General features: G+C 42.6%; 1 protein-coding gene across 2 annotated transcripts in view; it reads left to right on the top strand.

The window, feature by feature from the left end:
* The window catches only part of ZNF850 (zinc finger protein 850), a 25,937-nt gene extending 1,325 nt beyond the window's left edge, over nt 1-24,612 (top strand). Inside the window, exons 2-5 of one of the 2 annotated variants that reach the window (XM_054462384.2) lie at nt 9,179-9,259; nt 9,415-9,541; nt 10,119-10,214; nt 21,493-24,612. In XM_054462384.2, the coding sequence (XP_054318359.1) occupies nt 9,248-9,259; nt 9,415-9,541; nt 10,119-10,214; nt 21,493-24,530 (3,273 nt within the window). In that variant the 5' untranslated portion in view covers nt 9,179-9,247 and the 3' untranslated portion in view covers nt 24,531-24,612. Of the gene's footprint in view, nt 1-9,178; nt 9,260-9,414; nt 9,542-10,118; nt 10,215-21,492 lie in introns of those variants that run through there. The other variant, XM_063657601.1, reaches the window with a different exon arrangement.

The raw sequence follows: 24,612 nt of genomic DNA, 5'->3' as shown, positions 1-24,612 counted from the left end.
AGGCCTGGGCAGGAGGGGTCTGGGCGGCATGGCTTGTTGCCTGGGAGAAAGTTGATAAGGATGTTTCTTGGGCCTTTGCCCAGCAGGATGTGATAAGGAAGTCAGGCGGTTGGGAAGGATGTTTCGCACAGCCCAATCCCCAGTGGAATGTTTCCCTCTGACCAGGGTCTGTGAAATGGTGGGGGCTTACAAAACGGTGCAGCTTGGACTAACAGGTTCCGGCGGCCACTTTCCTTTTTTGGACATGCTTTAGACTGTGAGCCCGGCCTCTTTTGAATCATAACTTCAGCCCCTGATTGGTCCCGGGCCAAGCTTTCACTTCAGCCCCTGATTGGTCCCGGGCCAAGATTTCACTTCAGCCCCTGATTGGTCCCGGGCCAAACTTTCACTTCAGCCCCTGATTGGTCCCGGGCCAAACTTTCACTTCAGCCCCTCATTGGTCCTGGGCCAAACTTTCACTTCAGCCCCTGATTGGTCCTGGGCCAAACTTTCACTTCAGCCTGGGATTGGTCCCGGGCTAAGGTCCCAGGGCCAAGCTGAGTAGTGCTTTCTCCAAGACAGCCCACGTTCCTCTCCTTCCCAGTTAATAAAACCCCCAGATTCAGCCTCCTAGTTGGCAACCCTCTTTTGGGTCCCCTCCGCTGGGGACAGCTTTCTTCTTTTGCTTATTAATCTTCTGCTCCGACCTCATCCTTTGTTTCCATGTTCCTTAATTTTCTTGGCCGTGAGAGAAAGAAGGCAAAAACAAGAGCCTTTACCCTAACAATTCAATTGCTGGAGAGAAGATTAGTGCATGTCTAAGATATGTGGCATCACACACCATAGCCCTGGGATTGAAAGCCATGAAGTTTATGGGATGGTGTTAATCTCAGTCCAAATAAGTGATAAGATCTTTCACTTTGCTATATTTTAGGGGTAGGAATGAGACTGGGGGCTTGATCAGTAGTTTGTACCAGTAAGACCAGGGATTTGCCCAGTCATCTGTGAGTAAATGCTTGGGCCAGTTTCCATGTCTGTATTGAATTAAATACTCATACGGTTCTGTGATTTTCTCAAATACAGATTTGGTCTTTGTCCCTATTTCCTCGCATACAACTCCTAAAATCCTTGGAATCTCCTAAGTGCTGGCTTTTTTTTTTTTTAATGGAGTCTCTCTCTGTCACCCAGACTGAAGTGCAGTGGCACAATCTCCAGTCACTGCAATCTCTGCCTCCCGGGTTCAAGCAGTTCTTCTGCCTCAGCCTCCCGAGTAGCTGGGACTACAGGCACACGCCACCACACCTGGCTAATTTTTGTATTTTTTTTTTAGTAGAGACGGGGTTTCACCATTGCTGGCCAGTCTGGTCTCGAACTCCTGACCTCAGGTGATCTGCCTGCCTCAGTCTCCCAAAGTGTTGGGATTACCGGCGTCAGCCACTGCACCCAGCCTTTGGCTTTTTATATGTTAGCGATTGACCGAAAGCTTCAGGATGGGGGCTGGTCATCAGAAAGACCAAGGCAGGCTTAGAGGGTTGAGACTTTCAGCCCCTACCCTCCCACCCCTGGGGAGTGGAGGGGGCTGAGGATTAAGTTGATGGCAAGTAGCCAATGGTTTAATCAATCATGCCTATGTAATGAAGCCTCCTTACAAACCCAAAAGGAGTGGATTCGGAGAGCTTCCAGAGAGCTGAACACATGCAGGTTCCTGGAGGGTTGTGCCTAGGGAGGGCATGGAAGCTCTGTGCCCCTTACCCCATACCTTGCCCTAGGCATCTCTTCATCTGTATCCTTTGGAATATCTTTCTAATCAGCCAGTAAATGTGTTTCCCTGAGGTCTGTGAGCCATTTTATTCTAGCAAATTAATCAAACCCAAAGAGGGGGTCGTAGGAATCCCAAATTGAACCCGTCAGTCAGAAGTTGTAGAGGCTGGGACTTGTGACTGGTGTCTGAAAGGGGAGCAGTTTTGGGGGCTGAGCCCTCAGCCTGTGGGATGACAGTATCTCATGGTAGATAGTGTCAGAATCGAATTGGTGGACACCCAGCTGGTGTCTGCAGCAGAACTGATTCCTTGCTTGCTGATGGGGAGAAATCTCCTTGGATTTTGAGGCCACAGAAGTCTTCTGGTTTGATTGTTGTGGTTTTGTTGTGAAGCAGAGGAAGAACACAGTTTTGAGTTTTTTCCAAATGGGTTCACATTGGGGGTTTTCAACCTCGAATCCATCAACTCCATCGCTGAATTTTTATTTATTTATTTATTTATTTTTATTTTTGAGGTAGGGTCTCATTCTGTCTCCCAGGCTGGAGTGCAGTGGCACGATCTTGGCTCATTGCAGCCTTGATCTCCTGTGCTCAAGTGATCCTCCTACCTAAGCCTGCCAAGTAAGCTGAAACCAGAGGCACACACCAGCACTCTGGCGTAATTACAAATAATTTTCACTAGGAAAGACTCACTAGGTTGCCTAGGCTGGTCTTCAACTCCTGAGTTCAAGTGATCCTCCCACCTCTGCTTCCAAAGTGCTAGGATTACAGGCCTGAGCTGCCTCACCTATCACTGATTTTCTTTTTCTTTCTTTCTTTCTTTTTTTTTTTTTTTTTTTTGAGACAGTCTCACTCTGCCTTGCCCAGGCTGGACTGCAGTGGCACAATCTCAGCTCACTGCAGCCTCCGCCTCCTGGGTTCAAGTGATTCTCCTGTCTCAGCCTCCTGAGTAGCTGGGATTACAGGTGCCCGCAACCACAGCCGACCAATTTTTGTATTTGTAGTAGAGGCAGGGTTTCACCATGTTGGCCAGGCTGGTCATGAACTCCTGATCTCAGGTGATCCACCCACCTCTGCCTCCCAAAGTGCTGGGATTACAGGCGTGAGCCACCACACCCGGCCTTTTTTTTTTTTTTTTTTTTAAAGACAGGGTCTCACTCTATTACCTAGACTGGAGTGCAGTGGCGGGATCATGGCATACTGCAGCCTTGACCTCCGGGGCTGAAGGGATCCTCCCACCTCAGCCTCCCAAGGAGCTGGGTTACAGGCATATGGCACCATGCTGGGCTAATATTTGTATTTTTTGCACAGACGGGGTTTTGCCATGTTGCCCAGTCTGGTCTCGAACTCCTGAGCTCCAGCAATCTCCCAACCTGAGCCTCCCAAAGTGCTGGGATTACAGGGAAGAGCCACTGCACCTGGCCTATCACTGCATTTTTAAAGGGAAGGAGGACTATAGTGAGATTCACTAAGGATTACAGAAAAGGTAGAACCCTAGATAGATTTAAAGACAGAGATTATAGTATACTTGAGATGATAATATCCAAATTTAGCTTTCATAGATAGAGAAATTTGAAGTACATCAGACTATAAGTTGGCATTTTGTGCAACTAATTAAAACTATGTTTGAAAGAGAGCAAATGCATTTTCATTCTTATGAGTAATATTAAGCAACAATGAAAATAAATAGAAATACTCAAGAAATTGTTATATTTAAATCTTCCCTCCTTTTTTGGAAAGAGAAGTATTGATATTTTTAAAGATTCTAATCAAAACTTCTCTTTTAAAAAAATTGATGATTCTATGGAGATAGGGAGAGAATAACCTATGTTTATTGAACACCTAATATTCCACTTACCTGAATGTCATTTATTCTATATTATAGGTTTTGTTTGTTTGTTTTTGAGACAGGGTCTTGCTCTGTCACCCAGGCTAGAGTGTAGTGGGGTGGTCACAGTTCACAGATGTACACCACCATGCCTGGCTTATTATTTTATTTTATTTTATTTTTGCAGAGATGGGGTCTCCCTGTATTTCCCAGGCTTGACTTGAACTTCTGGGCTCAAGCCATCCTCCTGCCTTGGCATCCCAAAGTGCTGGGATGATAGGCGTAAGCCACTGTGCTCAGCCACTATTATAGTCTTGATAGTAGAAGTGTCTCAGTGTACTGGAAAACTGTCTAAATTTTGGAAAACTATTTAAAAACACGTTGGTGTTATTTGGCCAACATGGATTTCTTTGCTCCATCATTATTTATTGGCATTATTAGCCTGTTGACTTTCAATTTCCTTAAATCCCTTTCACTCCATTTTTGTTTTTTTGTCCCCCAAATAAAAGTTCTTTTTTTTTTTTCTTTTTTCTTTTTTTTTTGAGACAGATTCTCGCTCTTATCACCCAGGCTGGAGTGCAGTGGTGTGATCTCAGCTCACTGTAGTCTTCACCTTTCAGGTTCAAGCGATTCTCCTGCCACAGCCTCCCAAGTAGCCTAGATTACAGGCATGCACCACCACAGCCTGCTAATTCTTTGTATTCTTTTTTTTTTTTTTTTTTGAGATGGAGTTTCACTCTTGTTGCCCAGGCTGGAGTGCAATGGCACAATCTCTGCTCACTGCAACCTCTGCCTCCTGGGTTCAAGCGATTCTCCTGCCTCAGCCTCCCAAGTAGCTGGGATTACAGGTGTGAGCCACCAAACCCAGCTAATTTTTGTATTTTTACTAGAGACAGGGTTTTGCCATGTTGGCCAGGCTGGTCTGGAACTCCTGACCTCAAGTCATCTGCCCGCCTTGGCCTCCCAAAGTGCTGAGATTACAGGCATGAGCCACTGCGCCTGGCTTTTTTATATTTTTATATTTATTTATTTATATTTTGATACGGAGTCTTGCTCTGTTGCCCAGGCTGCAGTGCAGCAGCACGGTATTGGCTCACTGCAACCTCTGTCTCCCATGCTCAAGCGATTCTCCTGCCTCTGCCTCCCGAGTAGCTGGGATTACAGGCACCTGCCACCACGCCCGGCTACTTTTTGTATTTTAATTTGAGACAGGGTTTCACCATGTTGGCCATGCTGGTCTTGAACTCTTGACCTCTGGTGATCCACTCACCTTGGCCTCCCAAAGTGCTGGGATTACAGGCTTGAGCCACTGCGCCTGGCCTTTTTTGTATTTTAAGTAGAGACCAGGTTTCACTATGTTGGTCAGGCTGGTCTCGAGCTCCTGACCTCAAATGATCTACCCGTCTTGGCCTCCCAAAGTGCTGGGTCTACAGGCATGAGCCACCACACGTGGCCAAAATACTTATATTTTGAAAGACATAGTTCCCCAATTTTTTCCTGTGTGTTTGTGTTCATTTTAAGGAATGGTTGAACACATTCAAATAGATTAGCGTTTAGAAATAAGAAAAGAAACCACAAAGAAAAAGGTAGGCTTCAGTAAAATGCACATAAATTAAAATTTCTATACAGCCCCCTTCCTTAAAGGAATTTAAATGTGGACAGATTGGAGGGGAAAGTTTTGCAGCAAAAATCATAAGTAGAAGGAAACAGAATGGTTAAGTACACAGTGCAGTAGCCATTTAGGAAAGTAATAAGCCATTTAAATGCCATGTATAAAGTGTTTTTGATAAGAAAAAAATCAAAATGTAAAGAGAATACAAAATTATATGTGTACTGTGGTCACATCTGTATTGTTCTGCGTACGGAAAACAGACTGGGGAGAAATAGCTTTAAGTCCTAATAGTAATTTTCTTTTTCTCCCTTTTCTTTTTTTTTGCTTTTTCTTTTCCCTGTCTCCCTCAATATTGCATATCTTTCCCATTAAAAAGTATTGTATTATATATCTACTAAGAAGACATTTGTTTCAGATTTTTTGGTTTTGTCATCAAGGAACATTCTTCTGCATACAACTTTATACTTTTAAAATTCTCTGGCCTGGCTCGGTGGCTCATGCCTGTAATCCCAGCACTTTGGGAGGCCGAGTTGGGTGGATTGCTTGAGGCCAGGAGTTTGAGACCAGCCTGGCCAACATGGTGAAACCCGGTCTCTACCAAAAATACCAAAAAATATAGCCAGGTATGGTGGTGTGTGCCTGTATTCCCAGCTACTTTGATGGCTGAGGCACAAGAGTCACTTGAACCCAGGAGGCAGAGGTTGCAGTGAGCTATGATTACCTCACTGCACTCTAGCCTGGGTAACAGATTGAGACTTGTCTCAAAAAATAAAAATAAAAAATTATTGGCCGGGCGTGGTGGCTCATGCCTGTAATCCCAGCACTTTGGGAGGCCAAGGAGGGCCGATCACCTGAGGTCGGGAGTTTGAGACCAGCCTGACCAACATGGAGAAACCCCATCTCTACTAAAAATACCAAATTAGCCAGGCGTGGTGGCACATGCCTGTAATCCCAGCTATTCAGGAGGCTGAGGCAGGAGAATCGCTTGAACCCAGGAGGAGGAGGTTGCAGTGAGTCGAGATCGCACCACTGCACTCCAGCCTGGGCAACAAGAGTGAAACTCCGTCTCAAAAAAAAAAATCTTTACTTTGGATAAGTACTTAGAAATGGAATTTCTAGCTCAGCCACTAGATATTATTAATGGATTTAATATGAAAAACCGTTACTTGAGGATATATAAAGCTTTAAAAGACAGGGTCCCTATTCTTTAGTTATAAATAAAGCAGCATTTGTAAGGTAATATTCAGAAAACATCAGACAATATCATATAAAGCCCTTCTGTTCATGCTGATGACATTGGATGGCCAGTTAAGGATGACACTTCATTCTGTCCCCTGCAACCACGGTCCTGTCATGTCTAAATGATACTGACCCTATGAGAACACTGTGGATGTGAAAGCATTTCTTCAAGTTAGCTTTTTGGCCTGCTGGTTTTAATCTGATGATAGGATATCCAAAGTGAAACTAATGGAGTGAAATGATTGTGCATCTGTTGGGGGCAATCAGAGACGGCTAGAGCAAGGACAGACACGTGCTGAACTCATCCTCCTAAGAGCCACAGCAAGCAGCAGTGTTGCTAGCAGGGCTACTGCACATCTGTACATGTGGCTCCAATGGTTCTGACTTGTTTTTTTCCTAGTATGACCCTAATACATGGGGCAAGTTAGAAAATCAGAGTTGCCCGGGCATGGTGGCTCACGCCTGTAATCCCAGTACTTTGGGAGCCAAGGTGGGTGGATCACTTGAGGCCAGGAGTTCGAGACCAGCCTCAGCAACACAGTGAAACCCCGTCTCTACTAAAAATACAAAAATTAGTTGGGCATGGTGGCAGGCACCTGTAATCCCAGCTAAGAGAGGCTGAGGTTGCAGTGGGCTGAGATCAGGCACTTCAGCCTGGGCAACAGAGTGAGACTGCCTCAAAAAAAAAAATGGGAAAGGAAAGAAAAGAAAATCACAGCTTGTTAGCCACTTGCAGCTAAAGCAACAACACGCATACACAAAAATTATTCAGTAAAAACAAAACAGTTTTGGCGTATCTTGAGATTTGTTTTATATCCAAAGGAAGACTATCTTTGAACTACTCTTTGGAAAATGCCTTCTATGTAACAAATGTTGTAGTTTTCTTCTAATTGGGTCTTGAGGTCTCTCAGGAGAATGGCTATAAACTCTAGCCTCACCCTAATGCGGCTCTAGGGGAGGGGCTTGTGGGTCTTTACGGTAGCCTTTCACCAGACATTTATTTTTCCTGGCCCACAGCCTAATGCTCAAGTGTCTGACCCATGACCAGGTGTCTCACAGGAAACTTGTTTATACTTGCAGATGCCCCTGTAACTTTTGTCTGACCTGTGTGCAGTTTATTCCTACCATGATACCCACTCTTGTATTTTATTTTATTTTATTTTATTTTTTGAGATGGAGTCTTGATCCGTCACCAGGCTGGAATGCAGTGGCATGACCTTGGCTCACTGCAATCTCCACCTTCTGGGTTCAAGCAATTCTCCTGCCTCAGCCTCCCGAGTGGCTGGGACTATAGGCGCGTGCCACCACGCCCAGCTAATTTTTGTATTTTTAGTAGAGACGGGGTTTCACCATGTTGGCCAGGATGGTCTCGATCTCTTGACTTTGTGATCTGCCCAACTCAGCCTCCCAAAGTGCTGGGATTACAGGCATGAGCCATCGCACCTGGCTTTTGTTTGTTTGTTTGTTTTTGACACAGGATCTTGCTCTGGTGCCTAGGCTGGAGTGCAGTGGCAGGATCACAGCTCACTGCAGCCTCCACCTCCTGGGCTCAAGCAATCTTCACACCTCAGCCTCCCAAGTAGCTGGGACTACAGGCATGTCCCACCACATCTGGCTAATTTGTATATGATATATATTTTTGTAGAGATGAGGTTTTGCCATGTTGCCCAGAATTGGTCTTGAACTCCTGAGCTCAAGCAATTAATCTGCCTTAGCCTCCCAAAGTGCTGTGATTACAGGTGTGGGTTGCCACACCCAGCCAATGTACGTTTAATTATCGAAGTGCTATCTATACTATTTTATGGAAGTACTAATTAGTGAAGTGCATTAGAGGTTTTTTTGTTGTTGTGTTTGTTTTGAGACAGAGTTTCGCTTTTATTGCCCAGTCTGGAGTGCAGTGGTGCGATCTCGGCTCACGGCAACCTCTGCCTCCCAGGTTCAAGCAATTCTCCTGCCTCAGCCTCCCAAGTAGCTGGGATTACAGGCATGCGCCACCACCCCCAGCTAATTTGGTATTTTTAGTAGAAACTAAAATGGTCTCCATGTTTTGTATTTTTAGTAGAGACTAAAATGGTCTCTCCATGTTGGTCAGGCTGGTCTCAAACTCCCAACCTCAGGTGATCCATCCGCCTTGGCCTCCCAAAGTGTTGGGATTACAGGCATGAGCCACCGTGCCTGGCCAATAGGGTTTTTAAACTTTTTGTAGATATTTTTGAAAGATCCTGTCTTCCTTTAAGAAATGAGAAAAGGCTGGGTGTGGTGGCTCATGCCTGTAATCCCAGCACTTTGGGAGGCCAAAGCAGGTGGATTGCTCGAGCTCGAGTGTTTAAGAACAGCCTGACCAAATGGCAAAACCTCGTTTCTACTAAAAATACAAAAAGTTAGCTGGGCATGGTGGTGCACACCTATAGTCATAGCTAACACAAAGGCTGAGGTGAGAAGATCACCTGAGCCTGGGAGGTTGAGGCTGCAGTGAGCTGTGATCATGCCACTGCACTCCAGCCTGGGCAACAGAACGAGACCCTGTCTCAAAACGAAAACAAAAACAAAAAAATGAAACGAGGAAAAAAAATAACAAGAAAGAAAGTGGTAAGGGAGGAGTACCTGTTTATTAAGCTTTTGTTGTAAATAGTAATTTGCATATCAGATGTTTACTGTAATATTCTTTCAGCTTTGCTAGGCCTACAGCTTGCTGTGTGCTTTTGTACTCTAGTTTGCTTATTTGGGAAATAATATATCAATGTGTTTTATTCATTCCCAGCTCTAACCATGGAATATTCGGAATGTCCCATTCTATGAAGGAGGTTTGCCGGCCGCAACAGGAATATTCATGAACATGGAGGTACTTTGTTGAAGTTACACTAATTTTTTTACTCTTCCCCACTCTCATCCTAGCTCACTGTATTCTCTCCATCCTTCAGCACTCTTCTATGTCTTCCTTCATCTTAAAAACCTTTCCTTTAATTTCAACAGCACTGCATGGGTTTGTCATTTCAGGGGTTGGTCATGTTCCAGGATCTGTCTATAGACTTCTCTCAGGAGGAATGGGAGTGCCTGGACACTGCTCAGAAGGACTTATACAGAGATGTAATGATGGAGAACTACAGCAGCCTGGTCTCACTAGGTAAAGATGTCTATCCGCAAATAACTCATGAATTTTGGGTGTAGCTTTCAATTGTCTGGGTGACTTTTCACCTGTTGCCTAGGGAATTGTTTTGTGTTTTGTAGATTAATAGATGGGCAGCTCTTTGGGGTCACTCCATCTTCTCCATGCTTCAGACCTTTACACCTTCCTCTAGTCCTTCATGAGGACTAAGGGACTAACTTTGAATTCAGAAACAGCAGGAGTATGTCTTACTTCTTTTCTTTCTTTCTTTTTTTTTTTTTTTTTTTTGAGACAAAGTCTCACTCTGTCGCCCAGGCTGGAGTGCAATGGTGTGATCTCGATTCACTCCAACCTCTGTCTCTCGGGTTCAAGCGATTCTCATGCCTCAGCCTTCTGAGTAGCTGGGATTACAGGCACCCACCACCACGCCCAGCCAATTTTTGTATTTTTAGTAGAGACAGGGTTTCACCATGTTGGTCAGGCTGGTCTTGAACTCCTGACCTCAAGCAATCCAACTGTTTTGGTCTCCCAAAGTGCTGGGATTACAGGAGTGAGCCACCATGCCCGGCCATCTTACTTCTTTTCTTATAAACAGGTCTCTCTATCTCAAAGCCTGATGTGATTTCCTTACTGGAGCAAGGGAAAGAGCCCTGGATGGTTTCAAGGGACGTGCTGGGAGGATGGTGCCCAGGTAAGTAAGGACTGAGCAGATGGGGAAGACACTGCTATTTAGAACCCAGCCTGTCAGGGAGGCAACACCAAACAGGTATTGGTTGAGGAGTCTCTTCCTCAAGGTCCCATGTAAGGGTTGTGGCCTAAGACACATGAAGAAAAGTCACGATACACCCCCACACACACTTTTTAAAATTTTATTTATTTTTTATTTATTTATTTATTTATTTTGAGATGGAGTCTCGCTCTGTCGCCCAGGCTGGAGTGCAGTGGCATGATCTCGGCTCACTGCAACCTCCGTCCCTGGGTTGAAGTGACCCTCTTGCCTCAGCCTTTGAAGGAACTGGCATTATAGGTGCCCACCACCATGCCCAGCTAATTTTTGTATTTTCAGTAGAGATGGGATTTCACCATGTTGGCTAGGCTGGCCTCGAACTTCTGACCTCAGGTGATCCACCTGCCTCGGCCTCCGAAAGTGCTGGGATTACAGGCGTGAGCCACTGCGCCTGGCCAAGAATCCCCTTTTACTTCCACCTCTTCAGTCTATGCTACCCTCTTGTCATAATTTCTTCCCATTTCAAAGAATACCGTTCCCTTCTTCGGGAGCCATCCTGTTTCCTCTGTCTTCGAGCTACTTCTTTCCCTTTGAAATTTAAACCCGTGTTCTTGCTTTAAAAAAAAATCTTTCAAAATATATTTGTTTTTCATACTGATCCTTAACTTTTTTTTTTGTCCTGTCTTTTCTTGTCTAGTTTTGCTTTGATGCAGCCATTTCATGCATCGATGGATATTCATTCACTTTTTTTTTTGAAACGGAGTCTCACTCTGTCACCCAGGCTGGAGTGCAGCGGTGCAATATTGGCTCACTGCAACCTCCACTTCCCGGGTTCAAGTAATTCTCCTGCCTCAACCTCTTGAGTAGCTGGGACTACAGGCATGTACCACTACAACTGGCTACTTTTTGTATTTTCAGTAGAGACAGGGTTTCACCATGTTGGCCAGGCTGGTCCTGAATTCCTGACCTCAGGTGATCCACCTGCTTCAGCCTCCCAAAGTGCTGGGATTACAGGTGTGAGCCACCACACCCGACCTCATTCACTTTTAATCAACATTTATTGACTTAAAAAAAAATCATAAAGCCTTCTTTTCTTTTCTTTTTTTAAATTTATTTTTAATTTTTTTATTTTTATTTTTTTTTGAGAAGGAGTCTTGCTCTGTCACCCAGGCTGGTGTGCAGTGGCGCAGTCTCCGCTCACTGCAAGCTCCGCATCCCGGGCTCACGCCATTCTCCTGCCTCAGCCTCCGGAGTAGCTGGGACTACAGGCGCCCGCCACCACCCCCGGAGAATTTTTTGTATTTTTAGTGGAAACGGGGTTTCACCGTGTTAGCCAGGATGGTCTCGATCTCCTGACCTCGTGATCCACCCACCTCGGCCTCCCAAAGTCCTAGGATTACAGGCGTGAGCCACCATGCCCGGCCAAAGCCTTCTTTTCTTGGTGGGTGACAGTTATAGAAGACATAAGCTATCAGAATTACAGTCTAATAAAGGGTTTATTTATTTATTTATTTTGAGACAATATCTTGCTGTGTTGCCCAGGCTGGAGTGCAGTGGAGGGATCTCGGCTCACTGCAACCTCTGCATCCTGAATTCAAGCAATTCTTGTGCCTCAGCCTCCAGAGTAGCTGAGATTACAGGCATGCGCCACCACACCTGGCTAATTTTTTGTATTTTTAGTAGAGTCGGGGTTTTGCCACATAGCCTAGGCTGGTCTTGAACTCCTGAGCTAAGGCAATCTGCCCACCTTGGCCTCCCAAAGTGCTAGGATTACCGGCATGAGCCACCACACCCAGCCTAATAAACGGTCTAAATCATGTGTATAAATCACTTTCTAAAAAGTAGACTCAACCAGGAGATTTCTAATATGGTGCTTAGAAGAAAGAGCTGTAGATATAAATGTGAAGGAATAGGATATGCCTGCTTTTAGGAGGAAAAGGCACCAGAAATGATTGTGTATAAAAGAGGACAATAAGTTAAATACAGAAGACTTAAGTGTCAAGGAAAAGGGAGTGATCCATTTTCAATAATTTGGTGACAATGTTAACATGCGCAAAAATTAGGCTGTAAGTAGCATAGACTGAGGGATTTTTCTTTTGAAGTAGAAAAGATAAGGCATTTTATTTTTCAAAATGTGCTTTTAAGTAATGCAAACTATCCATTTTAAAGTGTTTTAATTGTAGGATATAGATGACTTTATTTCCTTTTATCCATAGAACATTACAAAAAAATTTTTTTTAATTATTAAGTTGATTACGGAAGTCTTTGAACATACACAAAAGTAGAAAGGATGGTGTACTGGACATCCCTCGAATCCATTTCCTAGCTGCAGTAGTTATCAATGAGTTTCCATGTTTCCAATCTTACTTGATCTATGCCTGTTGACCTCTGCACCTTCCCTTAACTATGTTAAAGTAAGTCCTGGATATCATGAGTTCAGTACTATTAAATGTATAGGTAGCTTTTCAGTGTTTCTTCTTCTTTTTTTGTTTTTGTGACAGGGTCTCTCTGTTGCCCATGCTGGAGTACGGTGGCACAATCACAGCTCACTGCAGCCTTGACCTCCAGGACTCAAGTGATCCTCCCACCTCTGCCTCCTGAGTAGCTCAGACCACAAGCACACACCACCACACCCGGTCAATTTCTAATTTTTTTTGTAGAGATGGGTTCTCCCTATGTGCCACAGGCTGGTCTGGAACTCCTGGGCTCAAGCAGTCCTCCCATCGCCTCACCTTCCCAAACTGCTGAGATTACAGGCATGAGCAACTGTGCCCAGCTGTTTCTTCTATTTAAAATGACTGCTCTGATGTATCTTTATTTAAATGGACATTTTCATATTTAATCTTTCAGATGTGAGATTCCTGGGCCAATATACATATATTTTTTTAGATGGAGTCTTGCTCCCTTGCCAGGCTGGGGTGCTGTGGCACGATCTTGGCTGACTGCAACCTCCGACTCCCTGGTTCAAGTAATTCTCCTGCCTCAACTTCCTGAATAGCTGGGATTACAGGCATGCGCCACCACACCCAGCTAATTTTTTTTTGTATTTTTAGTTGAGATGGGGTTTCACCACTTTGGCCAGGAGGGTCTCGATCTCCTGACCTCGTGATCTGCCCGCCTCGGCCTCCCAAAGTGCTGGGATTACAGACGTGAGCCACCACACCCGGCCTGGTTTAAACTTTTTAAAGCTCATGACAGTCTAGGACAGAAATGCATGATCCACTGGAGCTGCCTCATCCAACTCAGTTCAGACAAGTATTCGTAGCTGGTTAGTTAATTTAAAAGTTTAAAGTGAAAAGATCTGATATGCCACAACCACACGATTTTAGATGAGAGCATTTAATCAGAGATGGGTGGATCACTTGAGACCAGCCTGGCAAATGTGGCGAAACCCCCTCTGTACTAAAAATACAAAAATTAGCCTGGTATGGTGTTGCACGCCTGTAATCCCAGCTACTTGAATGGCTGAGGCATGGAATTGATTGAATCCGGGAGGAGGAGGAGGCAGTGAGCCGAGATCACACCACTGCACTGCAGTATGGGTGACAGAGTGAGACTCTGTCTCAAGAAAACAAAAAAAGAACTTTTTAATTTTCATGATACAATTTTTAATCCATGAGCTTTTGTAAATGTTTTGCCTTTAATTTTTTCCCATTTTTAATAGTTGTTTTTATTACTGAATTTATTTATTTATTTATTTACTTACTTACTAGTCTCTGATAGCAGGGCAAAGCATTTTGTTTGAAAATGGGCTCCCTGCTGGGAGTTCTGCCTCATTTTGTATACATACTATACCTGTAAGGCATGAGTCATCATTTAAGGTTTTAGTTTTTTATGTGAAGGGACAACACAAAGGTTCTTGCAATCCAGTTTCAATAGATGGTTCATAAAAGCTGTGCTGTTCCATACAGTAGCCACTACCTACATGGGGCTAATTAGATTTAACTGTAAAGTAATTAAAATTAAAATGAAAAATTCACTTCTTGGCCAGGCACAGTGACTAACACCTGTAACTCCGGGGCTTTGGGAGGCTGAGGCAGGAGGATCGCTTGAGTCCAGGAGTTCAAGGCTGCAGTGAGCTGTGATCGCACCACTGTGTTCCAGCCTGGGTGGCAGAGCAAGACCCTGTCTCAAAAAGAAAAAGAGGCTGGGTATGGTGGCTCACACCTGTAAATCCCAGCACTTTGGGAGGCTGAGGTGGGCGGATCACTTGAGGTCAGGAGTGGTCTGGTCAACATGGTGACCAGCCTAATCAACATAGTGAAACAACATCTCTACTAAAACAAACACACAAAAAATTAGCCGGGTGTGGTGGCAGGCACCTGTAATCCCAGCTACTCGTGAGGCTGAGGACGGAGAATTGCTTGAACCCAGGAGGTGGAGGTTGCAGTGAACCCAGGAGGCGGAGGTTGCAGTGAGCCAAGATCACACCACTGCACTCCAGCCTGGGCAACAGAGCAAGACTCTGTCTCAAAAAAAAAAAAAAAAGGAAAAGAAACTATATTTCCTATTTGTGCTTCCTTTTTATGTTTCATCTTTTCTACTTCTTTATTTGGTTTTATTTTCTTACTAATTTTTAGGAGTGACTCATTCATTCATTTTTTCATTTATTTATAATTATGGTAAAATATACATAACATAAATGTATTACTATTTTAACCATCTTTAATTGTATTCATATTGTGCAACCATCTGCACATTCATTTCTAGAACTCTGGAAATTCCAACATAATCACGACGGATCTACCTATTTGGGTTAAGAAGAGCTTCTATTTACTAGTTATCTTATTGTTAGCATATCCCAATGGACCCCTGCCAAAGTTTGCCCCTCAGATAAACAAAAACTCAACACTATATAGCATGGGAATATTCATTGCTGGCTAGGAACAGACCATCTCTGACACTGCCAGGAAGCATCAAACTAGCCAGTCAAATGAAAATGTGCCTACATTTGGAATGAGTAATCTCACTTTTTGGACTGTCTGCTACAGAAATAAAAGAAGTAGCTAATTCTGATATATACAGAAACACATTTCCTGGAACAGCAGTAACAGTCTAAATGGGCATTAACAAAAACTGTGACAGGCCAGGCGTGGTGGCTCACGCCTGTAATCCCAGCACTTTGGGAGGCCAAGGCGGGTGGATCACAAGGTCAGGAGTTCGACACCAGCCTGGTCAACATGGTGAAAACCCTGTCTCTACTAAAAATACAAAAAATTAGCCACGCGTGGTGGTGCACACCTGTAGTCCCAGCTACTTGGGAGGCTGAGGTAGGCAAATTGGTTGAACTCAGGAGGCAGAGGTTGCAGTGAGCGGAGATCGTGCCATTGTACTCCAGCCTAGGCAACAGAGCAAGACTCCGTCTTGAGGGGGAAAAAAATGTGACGTTATGGTATATCCACATAATGGGATATTATGCAGCTATTCAAGGAAATGAAGTAAATCTATAAATAGTAATTTTATCACTATCCTTTATCTGTTGTTATCTGGGGGGAGAAGTTGCACACCAGTATGTATAGGACAATTCTATTTTTATAAAAAGAAGAAAATGCACACATAGATACACATACATCATATATGAATGGGTGAATATGTGGATGTGCATAAACTTGGGAAAAGAAACACTCCAGACAAGAATGCATTCCTCTGGGGGTAGAAAATCATGTGTTCCAAATAGAAATAAACGTTTGCAAATACACATCTTCCTGGAAATAAGGTTATGTAGTGTGCTGAAAGTATAGTTGAGATCTTAATGAACAAGTAGGTGATACGGCACTTAAAAGATTGGCTCAAGGCCAGGCGCGGTGGCTCATGCCTGTAATTCCAGCACTTTGGGAGGCCAAGGCGGGCGGATCACAAGGTCAGGAGATTGAGACCATCCTGGCCAACATGGTAAAACCCCGTCTCTACTAAAAACACAAATATTAGCTGGGTGTCATGGCAGGCGCCTGTAATCCCAGCTACTAGGGAGGTTGAGGAAGGAGAATCGCATGAACCCAGGAAGTGGAGATTGCAGTGATCCAAGAACACACCACTGCATTCCAGCCTGGCAACAGAGTGAGACTCCATATCAAAAAAAAAAAAAAAAAAAAAAAAAAAAAGGCTAAAAACTAGATATATAAAAAAACTACGTAGTTACTTTATTTACTAGTGGTGTCAAGACTTTCTAACTTCTTTAAGCATTATTAAACATAATAATTCTCTTTAATATTAGTATTTGAAGACTTTTGGTTCTGTTTCTGCTTTTTTTTTCTTCATGTGATTTCTCATTTCCCTGTATGTGTTATTTTTTTTTTTTTTTTTTTTTTTTTTTTTTTTTTTTTTTTTTTTTATTGTGAAGTGCTCTCTCTTTCCTTGAAACTTTGTGAGAATATTTTGAGGGTTGAGTTGAGGTTGATTTCGTCCACAGAGATTTTGTGTTTGCTTTTTGCCTGTTGCCTAAGACACAGCCCGGCCCATGATACAATTGTTATTGTCATCACTTAGCATCAAAGTAATTTTTAGGCCAGGCACGGTGGCTCATGCCTGTAATCCCAACACTGGGAGGCCGAGGTGGGTGGATCACTTGAGGCCAGGAGTTTGAGACCAGCCTGGCCAACATGGCGAAACCCTTTCTGTACTAAAAATACAAAAATTAGCTGGGTGTGGTGTTGCATGCCTGTAATCCCAGCTACTCAAATGGCTGAGGCACAGAACTGATTGAACCTGGGAGGTGGAGGTTGCAGTGAGCCAAGATCGCACCACTGCATTCCGGCATGGGTGACAGAGCGAGACTCTGTCTCAAAAAAGCCGAAAAAGAATTTTTTAATTTGCATGATACCATTTTCAACCCATGAGCTTTTGTAAATGTTTTGCATTTAAATTTTTTTCCCATTTTTTATTCCTGAATTCAACCTTAATTGCACTATAGTCAATACATACATGGTCAGTATGAGACCAGTTTCTGGAAGTGTGTTCAGACTTACTTCATGCACTGCTGAATTGTCAGTGTTTTTGTGGGGGTAGGGATTCACATGTTCCTGTGCTTTCTTTTAATTGCTGCATGTAGAATTCTCACATGTTCAACATATCATGCTTGTTAATTTGATGTAAAGATCCTCTGTATCCCTTTATATTTTCTGGGTGCTTGACCTGTCAGTTATTAAGAGGTGTATTGAAATCTCCCACAATCAGCCATGTGTGGTGGCTCACGCCTGTAATCCCAGCACTTCGGGAGGCCGAGGTGGGTGGATCACGAGGTCAGGAACTCAAGACCAGGCTGGTCAAGATGGTGAAATCCCATCTCTACTAAAAATACAAAAAATTAGCCGGGTGTGGTGGCAGGCGCCTGTAATCCCAGCTACTTGGGAGGCTGAGGCGGGAGAATCGCTTGAACTCGGAGGGCAGAGGTTGCAGTGAGCTGAGATGGTGCCACTGCACTCCAGCCTGGGTGACAGAGTGAGACTCCATCTCAAAAAAAATAACTAAAAAAAAGAAATCTCCCACAATCAAGATGAAGCCTAAACTTTTTGTATTTTCTCAATTTTCACTTTGCGTATTTAGAGTTTATTTTACTGGATGCTTACAAATTTAGAATTGTTATATCTTTTTGGTGAATGAATGTTTTATTATGTAGTAATCCTCTTTATTCCCAATAATGTTTTCACCTTGAAGTCTATTTTTTTCCAGTGCTAAGACCCTAGCTTTCTATTCATGAATGCTTGCCTGATTTTCATTTTCTTAGCTTTTACTCAACTTTTTTGTGTCCTCATGTTTTTAGTCACTTTTTATTTTAAAGGGGTTGAAATTTACTTTTTCTTTGTTTACATTCCTTATAATTACTGATGTATTTGGATTTTTTTTTTTTTTTTTTTTTTTGAGACAGGGTCTCTCTCTCTGTTGCCTGGGCTGAGTGCAGTGGAGCAATCACAGCTCACCACAGCCTCAACCCCCTAGGCTCAAGCAATCTGCATACCTCAGCCTCCCGAGTAGCTGAAAATACAGGCACGATCCACCTCTCTTGGCCTGTTTGAATTTTTTTAACCAGCTTTTTCTATTTGTCTCACTTTTCCTGTCTTCTGTTGCCTGTTTTATTTTACACTGTTTTAGATTTGAGGTTTTAAAAAAATCTGATGCCCATACTTAGTTTGATTCCACTGATTTGGAAGTTGAAAGCATGGACTCTGGAGCCAGATTGCCTCCATTCAAATCCTAGCTCTGCCATTTAATACCTCTATGACTTTTGGCAATTTACTTAACCTCTCTGTCCTCATTTGCAAATATATGTGCTATTCACAGGATTCTTCTGAGGATTAAATGAGCTTATATAGTAAATGTGTAAAGCAGTGAAAATAGTGCCTGGCATATAGCAAGCATGGTGTGTAAGCTTTTTTTTTTTTTCCTGTCCATTTTGTTCTCATTCTTGGGATTTCATCATGCATAATTTTTTTTTAAGAGACAGGTTCTCCCATTGTCACCCAGGCTGGAGTGCAGTGGCTTGACCACAGCTCATTGCAGCACTGACTTTCCGGGCTCGGGTGATCCTCCCGCCTTAGCCTCCTGAGTACCTGAGGCTACAGGCATATGCCACCACACCAGCTTTTTTTTTTTTTTTTTTTTTTTTTTTTTGAGACAGTGTCCCAGGCTGTTGCCCAGGCTGTTGCCCAGGCTGGTCTTGAACTCCTGGGCTCTGGCAATCTTGCAGCCTTGGCGTCCCAAAGTGTTGGGATTAGAGCCATGAACCACCATGCCTGGCTTATAGAACTTTTACTTTTCTTTTTTTTTTTTTTTCCTGAGATGAAGTCTCGCTCTGTCACCCAGGCTGGAATGCAGTGGCACAATTTCGGCTCACTGCAACCTCTGTCTCCTGGGTTTAAGCAATTCTTCTGCCTCAGCCCCCCGAGTAGCTGAGAATTCAGGCGTGCACCACCATGCCTGGCTTATTTTGTATTTTTAGTAAAGTCGGGGTTTTGCCATGTTGACCAGGCTGGTCTTGAATTCCTGACCTCAGGTGATCTACCTGCCTCAGACTCCCAAAGTGCTGAGATTACAGGCGTGTGCCACCGCACCCGGCCCCATAGAACTTTTAAAATTTACCATTCATGGCACTCATGGCACCTCAGATTTTTTTTAGAAAACCTCATCACTTCTGAATAAATTTTAGCTGTTCCATCTTGAATATAGTTTGCTCCCTGTTCTTTCAGTATTACTTTTAGGAAGACAAATGAATTCTTTGACTTTTCTTTATTACTTTTAACCTTGCTTTTGCATTTCCAATTATTTAACCATTCCAGTGCGGTTTTATTGTTGATTTCTTTCTCTTTTTCTCCTTGAAATTTATATGTTGAAGAAACTGGATCATCTGTCATTTAACATTTAGCTCACCTCCCTTTATTCCTTTCTTTCCTATAAACAGACTATGTGATATTATTAGTATTGTGTATTTCATCAAGAAGCACATATCTGGTTGTTTCTGTTTCTGTGATGTTAGCAGCCATTCATCACCTCATCCCCTAAAAGTTACTAGGTAATTTTAAAATTGTCCTTATGAACACACAGATTTAAAAAATATTTGATGTGATTTATTGTAATTACATTACAGTGATTACAGTTGTTATTCTTGAATTCATGCTCAATTCGTCCCATCTTTGGCCAATGGGACCCTCTTCACAATGGTTCCTGAGTCTTTTTGACATGACCCTAGGAGTCTTGAATAAGCTTCTTTGTTTTTCTAATATGCCAGCTTTTTCCATGCTCATAATGCACAGTTTCTGTTCTAATCCCAAGATGCTCCAAGGAGCCTAGGTTCTGTATTGTAAGAAATGGTATTCAGATTCAGTAATCTGTCATTAGCGTGTTCATTGCTGCCGGATTGGTTGTTTCTAAGGCTTCAATGGATGAAGATGGAAAGTATTTTTTAAAAATCATGATTGCACTCTTATACTGCCAATTCAAATTCATTCATTGAATTTTAAGTTTCAATGATTCATTTTTTAATTTTTAGATACTGATACCCCATTTGTGTCTTTTACAAAAATTTGCTTGGCCTTTTTGCTAATGAGATGTTACTTTCTCACTTTAAAAAAGTAAACTTTAGGTTTTAGGATAGTTTTAGACTTACAGAAAAGTTGTCAGGTTAGTAACAGAGACTTCCTATACACATCACATGTAGTTTCCCATTAACATTTTATATTTGTACATTTGTCATAATTAATGAATGAATGTTGATCCTATTCAATAATAACACTGTTGAAGCAATGTTGTTATTATTATTTACCTTTCCTATGGTGCTGAGATATATTATTATTAATGGAAACCCCGACTTTACTCAGATTTCCTTAGCTTTTTTTTTTTTTTTTTTTTTGAGATGGAGTCTGGCTTTTGTTGCCTAGGCTGGAGTGCAATGGTACGATCTTGGCTCACTGCAACCTAGGCCTCCCGGGCTCAAGTGATTCTCCTGTCTCAGCCTCCCCAGTAGCTGAGATTACAGGCATGGGCCACCACATCTGGCTCATTTTTGTATTTTTAATAGAGACAGGGTTTCACCATGTTGGCCAGGCTGGTCTTGAACTCCTGACCTCGTGATCCGCCCGCTTCAGCCTCCCAAAGTGCTGGGATTACAGGTGTGAGCCACTGTGCCCGGCCTCCTTAGCTTTTACCTAATGTCCTTTTTTCCTATTCTAGGATCTTGGCTAGGATAACACATTGCATTGAGTCATTATGTTTCCCTAGGCTTCTCTTTGCTTTGACAGCTTTTCAAGCTTTCCTCGTTTGTGATTATCTCAATAGTTTTGGAGAGTACTGGCCAGGTATTTCATAGATTGTCTCTCATTTTGGGATTTGTCTGGTGTTTTTCCAGTGATTAGACTGGAGTTCAGTATTTTTAGAAGGAAGATCACAGAGATAAAATACTGTTCTCATCACATCATGTAAGGGTACATACTATCACCATGTATACCATGTATGTACACCATCTTTTTTTTTTTTTTTTTTTTTTTTTTTTAAGACAGGGTCTTGCTCTGTGGCCCAGGCTGGAGTATAGTGGCACAATCACAGCTCACTGCAGCCTTGAACTCCTGGGCTCAAGCAATCCTTCTGTCTCAGACTCCCAAAGTGCTGGGATTACAGGCATGAGCCACCATGCCCAGCACATCTTTAATTCTTAAGGACATTATTTTCAGTTTGTCTCCCCTTTCTATCATAGATGTTTTTATTTCTACTCAACAACGAAATGCTATGTTTTTGCTTTCTGGTTATTTTTCAGACTCGAAGTTTAGATGTAAGACCAAAGATTCATGTTTGCCAAAAGAAATCTATGAAGTAATATCATCTCAGTGGGTGAGAATGGAAAAATGTCATAGCCTTGTGGGCTCCAGTGTCAGAGATGACTGGGAATGCAAAGGCCAGTTTCAGCACCAAGATACAAATCAGGAGCAATATTTGGAAAAAGCAATAATGACTTATGAAAAAACACCTACTTTCTGCCTACAGACATCTCTCACTCTGCATCATTGGATTCATCCTGGAGAGAAACTGTATAAATCCACAGAATGTATGGCTTTTAAGTATGGCTCAGAACTTACACAACAGCAAGAAACCCATACTGGTGAAAAACTCTATAAATGTAAGGAGTGTGGGAAGGCCTTTCATCACTTTTCCTATCTTGTTAAACATCAGAGAATTCATACTGGGGAAAAGCCCTGTGCATGTAAAGAATATGGAAAAGCTTTTATTTCTGGCTCACATCTTATTCAACACCAGAAAATGTATACAGATGAGAGACCTCATGAGTGTCAGGAATCCGTGAAGGCCTTTAGACCGTCTGCACACCTTATTCAGCATCGGAGAATTCATACTGGTGACAAACCTTATGAATGTGAAGAATGTGGGAAATCTTTTACTTCTGGCTCAACACTAAATCAACATCAGCAAATTCACACTGGTGAAAAACCCTATCATTGTAAGCAGTGTGGAAAATCTTTTACTGTTGGCTCAACACTAATTCGACACCAGCAAATTCACACTGGTGAGAAACCGTATGATTGTAAGGAATGTGGAAAATCTTTTGCTTCAGGCTCAGCACTAATTCGACATCAGCGAATTCACACTGGTGAGAAACCCTATGACTGTAAGGAATGTGGAAAATCTTTTACTTTTCACTCAGCACTAATTCGACATCAGCGAATTCACACTGGTGAGAAACCCTATGATTGTAAGGAATGTGGGAAATCTTTTACCTTTCGCTCAGGGTTAATTGGACACCAGGCAATTCACACTGGTGAGAAACCCTATGATTGTAAAGAATGTGGAAAATCTTTTACTGCTGGCTCAACACTAATTCAACATCAGCGAATTCACACTGGTGAGAAACCCTATGATTGTAAGGAATGTGGGAAATCTTTTGCTTCGGGCTCAGCACTACTTCAACATCAGCGAATTCACACTGGTGAGAAACCCTATTGTTGTAAGGAATGTGGAAAATCTTTTACTTTTCGCTCAACACGCAATCGACACCAGCGAATTCACACTGGTGAGAAACCCTATAATTGTAAAGAATGTGGAAAGTCTTTTGCTTCTGGCTCAGCACTACTTCAACATCAGCGAATTCACACTGGTGAGAAACCCTATCATTGTAAGGAATGTGGAAAATCTTTTACTTTTCGCTCAGGGCTAACTGGACATCAGGCAGTTCACACTGGTCAGAAACCCTATGATTGTAAAGAATGTGGAAAATCTTTTACTTCTCGCTCAGCACTAATTCAACATCAGCGAATTCACACTGGTGAGAAACCCTATCACTGTAAGGAATGTGGAAAATCTTTTACTGTTGGCTCAACACTACTTCAGCATCAGCAAATTCACACTGGTGAGAAACCTTATGATTGTAAGGAATGTGGGAAGGCCTTTAGACTTCGTTTACGACTTACTCAACATCAACAAATCCATACTGGTGAGAAACCTTATCAATGTCAGGAATGTGGGAAAGCCTTTGTCAGTGTCTCAGGACTCAACCAACATCACAGAATTCACACTGGTGAGAAACCTTATGAATGTCCGGACTGTGGAAAGGCCTTTAGACAGCGTACATACCTTAATCAACATCGGAGAATTCATACTGGTGAGAAACCTTATGAATGTAAAGAATGTGGGAAATCTTTTACTTTCTGCTCAGGACTAATTCAACATCAGCAAAATCACACTGGTGAGAAACCCTATGATGGTAAGGAATGTGGGAAATCTTTTACTTCTCACTCAACACTAATTCAACATCAGCAAATTCACACTGGTGAGAAACCCTATGATTGTAAGGAATGTGGGAAATCTTTTACTTCTCACTCAACACTAATTCAACATCAACAAATACACGCTGGTGAGAAGCTCTATGATTGTAAGGAATGTGAGAAATCTTTTACTTCTCATTCAACACTAATTCAACATCAGCCAATTCACACTGGTGAGAAACCTTATAATTGCAAGGAATGTGGGAAATCTTTTACTCTTCGCTCAGCACTAATTCAACATCGGCCAGTTCACACTGGTGAGAAACGCTATAGTTGTAAAGAATGTGGGAAATCTTTTACTTCTCGCTCAACACTAATTGAACATCAGCGAATTCACACTGGTGAGAAACCCTATCATTGTAAGGAATGTGGAAAATCTTTTGCTTTTCGCTCAGCAATAATTCAACATCGGCGAATTCACACTGGTGAGAAACCCTATGATTGTAAGGAATGTGGCAAGGCCTTTAGACGTCGTTCAAAACTTACTCAACATCAACGAATCCATACTGGTGAGAAACCTTATCGATGTCATGAATGTGGAAAAGCCTTTGTCCGTTTCTCAGGACTCACCAAACATCACAGTATTCACACTGGTGAGAAACCCTATGAATGTAAGACATGTGGGAAGTCCTTCAGACAGCGTACACACCTTACTCTACATCAGAGAATTCATACCGGTGACAGACCTTATGAATGTAAAGAATGTGGGAAATCTTTTACTTGCGGGTCAGAACTAATTCGACATCAGCGAACTCACACTGGTGAGAAACCTTATGATTGTAAGGAATGTGGGAAGGCCTTTAGATGTCCTTCACAACTTAGTCAACATAAACGAATCCATACTGGTGAGAAAACTTATCAATGTCCGGAATGTGGGAAAGCCTTTTTCTATGCCTCAGGACTCAGCCGACATCAGAGTGTTCACACTGGCGAGAAACCCTATGAATGTAAGACATGTGGGAAGGCCTTTAGACAGCTTACACAGCTTACTCGACATCAGAGAATTCATGACCTAGCATAATTAATGTAGGAAACCGTTCTCATGCCATTTGTCATGGATCATCAGCAGATTCCATATGTGGGTCAAATACAATGGATGTGTA

This window comes from Pongo pygmaeus, chromosome 20, assembly GCF_028885625.2.
Source record: "Pongo pygmaeus isolate AG05252 chromosome 20, NHGRI_mPonPyg2-v2.0_pri, whole genome shotgun sequence".
Classification (NCBI taxonomy): domain Eukaryota; kingdom Metazoa; phylum Chordata; class Mammalia; order Primates; family Hominidae; genus Pongo; species Pongo pygmaeus.
Note: the sequence above shows the minus strand (reverse complement) of the source record. Positions and strands in the feature narration are given on the sequence as shown.